This window comes from Musa acuminata, chromosome BXJ3-2 (assembly GCF_036884655.1).
Source record: "Musa acuminata AAA Group cultivar baxijiao chromosome BXJ3-2, Cavendish_Baxijiao_AAA, whole genome shotgun sequence".
NCBI classification, from domain to species: domain Eukaryota; kingdom Viridiplantae; phylum Streptophyta; class Magnoliopsida; order Zingiberales; family Musaceae; genus Musa; species Musa acuminata.
The window spans coordinates 2,906,192-2,909,769 of record NC_088350.1 but is presented as its reverse complement, the minus strand read 5'-3'; the positions used below and the strand labels follow the sequence as shown (position 1 = coordinate 2,909,769).

Genomic DNA, 3,578 nt, shown 5'->3' with positions numbered 1-3,578 from the left:
TTGGACTTGTTGGCTGAGTGACTGGTCTCAAGCTCAGGTTAAAGACTTGCGAGTCACAAGTTGGAGGTCGAGCTGCACGACTTGTGTAAAGATTGGACCAGTTGGCTGAGCGACTGGTCTCGGTCTCAGGTTAAAGACTAGCGAGTCACAAGTCGTTAGTCGAGCTGCGCGACTCGAGTGAAGACTGGACCGGCATTGGATGACACGTAGGGGTACATGCGCATGCCATCGAGCCATGTGGCGTGTCATTGGAGCGACGCTGGTTTTGGTGGGAAGTTACCTATCATGAGCTGCTTCTGGTAGGAGACTTTTTGTCACGAGCTATTTCGGGTGGGAGACTTTTCGTCATGAGTTGCTTCTGGCGGAAGGCCCATTATCACACATGATCTCTTGGCAGGAGACCTTTCATCGGGAGCTGCTTCTGGCGGAAGGCCCGTTGTCATGCATGATCTCTTGGCGGGAGCTTCGAGGCTGGAGAATCTAGGGAAATCCCAGGAGTTAGGGTGGGCTTTGAATGTCATGCTTATCTCTCTCCTCGGGGAGCCAAAACGTTACTTCATGGTGGGTTTGCTTCCCCTTTATAAGCTCCTTCCAGAACAATGGTTGCTACTTTGCTCAGCCTTTCGTTTCGCGCCCCGGCTCCTTCCAACCTTGAGGTCGAGATGTCTCCGCCTTCCTCTTCGTCTTCTTCTTCCTCATCTTCTTCTTCATCGTCTTCTTCTTCTGGGGGTCCGGGGGTTGAGGTTGTTAGCTCGTCTTCAAGTGGCGTGACCTTGGGGGCCACCGGGGGTTTTGCTGTACTTGAAACCCTCAAGTCGTGGCATGATGTAGACTCGATGGTGACCGAGGAACTTCTAAGGCGATTCAGGATCGCTATCCCGAAGTTTATGGTATTTATGCCCCTCGGTCTGGCCAACAACCGTACGATCTATTTTCCAATGGATTCGGGCTGACCGTGGGTACCCTTGAGGTGGGGCTGTGGTTCCCATTGCATCCCGTTATCGAGGAGTGTCTCCGTAAGTGGGGGATATCGCCATCCTAGATGGCGCCGAACTCCTAGCGCTAGATGGTGGCTTTTCTCAAAGAATGTCAGGGAGCGGGGATCGAGTAGTCCTAAACGCTCTTCCTAGCTTGCTTCTATCTATGTAAGGGGCAAGGTGGGTATTACCTGACCGCTCGTAGTGGTTTCAAGATTAGCGATGCTCCTTCCAATAACAAAGGTTGGAAGAGTCACTATTTCTTTATCAGTTACAGTCGGGGGTGGGGTTACAATACCGGGTGGAATTCTCGAACTATCAACAACATACCACCGTTTCTTTCTGATGGAGAAATCATGGATGTGAGTCGATTAAGGGGCATCCTGTCCTCTTCTTAGGAAATCAGGGAGATGATCGAGGAGTGGATGGTTGAGGCGGGACTGAGCCCAGCCACTGGGGGTATGGTCATTCGTATGTTTTGGATCATCTGTCTCATCCCGAGCTGGCTGACCGACTGGACTTTTGTTTGTAGAGATGGTAGACCTCCAGTCGGTGAAGAGGACGCCTCATGCCAAGGTCATCGCGTCACCATCTCGGAGTGGTGAGGGTTCTAGTGCCGAGAGCACCTCATGGAGGGGCACGCCAAGGAGGACGTCGGGGTCTCCGGAGGCAGGTTGCCCGCAGAAGAGGGCGAAAACTAAGACCCGAAAGATGTACGCAAGCTCGGCCGCTCGTGAGAGTTCTGCCCCGAGGTCATCGGGGGCTACTTCCCAAGGTGAGGGCTCAGGGAGCGCGCAAGGAAAGGGGTGGCTGAGCTGTCTGGCAATGACCCCTCGAGGAGGCCATCGGTGCGCCCGAAGTCGATGCAGGACTTGTGCCGCATCTGTTCTTGAGCCAAAGGTGAATAGTTCTAGGCCCTGAGTATGGCTGATCTCCTTATAGGGGAGCCAGGGACCCCCTACGCCTCTCGGTGGGTGAACCTCAAGGCTGACAATCGGATCTGGGCCAACAGGCCGACCGCCCAGGAATTCATCTAGGGGGCGCTTCACTCGGCCCTAGCGAAGGAGCTCTACTGCTCCTCCTCGGAGACGCTGGAGGATCGGGCAGCCAAGTCATTTGTGTGGGTAAGTAGTGGTGCTCTTTCCTTGTTTGATTCTTCCTTCTTTGTGTGGGTTCTGACGCCGATCTTTATGCAGGGCCAGCACTATACCATGGCGCTGATTGACCAGGTCCATGACGCTGGGCGAGTGATCAAGCATCTGTAAGATGCCAATTCTGCTCTTCGCCTAGAGATCTTGGAGCTGAAGAGCGAATCTGGCCCGGAGGCCGTCACCATAGCCGAGCAGCGTGCCTCGGTCCTGGACGAGGAGGTGGCTCATCTGAAGGCCAAGCTGGAGGAAAGCCGAGCCCACGTTTGAACGCTCGACAATAAGCTACATACCCTCTCTTGGGATGTTGAATTTGCTAGATCTTTTGCTTGGGCCGCTAGGAGGTTCTGAAGGAGGAGCGCTTAGCGCTGCCCAAGAAGATCAACGGAGCGATCGCCGAATACAAGTCGTCCCCAAGGTTCGAGTGTGGCCTGGTTAGGTCAGGGCAGGTGACGTATTAGTTCAGGTACCTGGTGGCTTATGCTCACTTTCGAGCGAGGTACTTTGACCTAGAACTAGAGTCGGACCCATTCGCCGACCCACCGGAGGATCAGAGCATCGACATGCCAGTGAATGTCCCTTTCGATAACAAACCTGAGACCCCTCCTCCAAACTAAGGGTTGTACTTTTTCCTTTTTTGGCTTTGGTCAAATTGAATTTTGAGATTGTATTGCCCGATCACAACATGTATCTTTTTCTTGGTTAATGAAAATTGACTTTTCACCATTCTCGACTTCCTCCCTTCATGGATAGAATCTTCTTAAATTTGTTGCATTCCATGTTCTTGATAGGGGGTTTCCCTCCATAGACTCGAGGCGGTAAGTTCCTTCTTAGACCAGGTCATAGACCTGGTAGGGGGGCCCTCCCAGTTTGGCATAAGCTTACCCCTTACTCGGGTCGGGTCGCTTACCTCGGCCTTTCGAAGGACGAGGTCTCTGACCCTGATTGGTCATGGACAAACTTTGCAGTTGTAGATCCGAGTCGTAGCCTTCTTGTATGCTAGGGTATGTAGGTGCGCCTCAACTCTTCTTTCTTCAAGGAGGTCGAGGTTCACTCGTAGGCCCTCCTCGGAGCCATCCTACTTGTAGGTAATGGTGCATAAGGTTGGGAATAGTCCCGAACGCTAGACTAAATGGAGACTCCCCCGAGGCAGTTATGGGGGTCATCTGCATCACCCATAAGACACTAGGGAGCTCGTCCACCCAGGCCCCACATGCGCCTGAGACCCTCTTCTTGAGGCCTTCCAGGATTGCCCGATTCATCACTTCGACTTGGCCTTTGGTTTGGGGGTGTGTGACCGAGTTGAACTTCAATTGTATCCCATATGACTAGAAATAGGCTTTAAATTTGGTGTTGTTGAATTGAGCTCCATTGTCGGTGACGATAGCCCTTGGGATCTCGAACCGGGTAATGATGTTCTTTCACGTGAAGCCCTGAACTTGTTTCTCGGTGA

At 52.8% G+C, this 3,578-nt stretch overlaps 1 protein-coding gene across 1 annotated transcript; it reads left to right on the top strand.

Annotated features, from left to right (window-relative positions):
- The first annotated feature begins 599 nt into the window (after positions 1-599).
- Positions 600-2,586, top strand: LOC135630713 (uncharacterized). The gene is made up of 5 exons (XM_065137867.1): positions 600-890; positions 1,376-1,436; positions 1,510-1,752; positions 2,268-2,389; positions 2,467-2,586. The coding sequence occupies exons 1-5, from the start codon at positions 600-602 to the stop codon at positions 2,584-2,586; spliced, it is 837 nt and encodes a 278-aa protein (XP_064993939.1).
- The last annotated feature ends 992 nt before the right edge of the window (positions 2,587-3,578 follow it).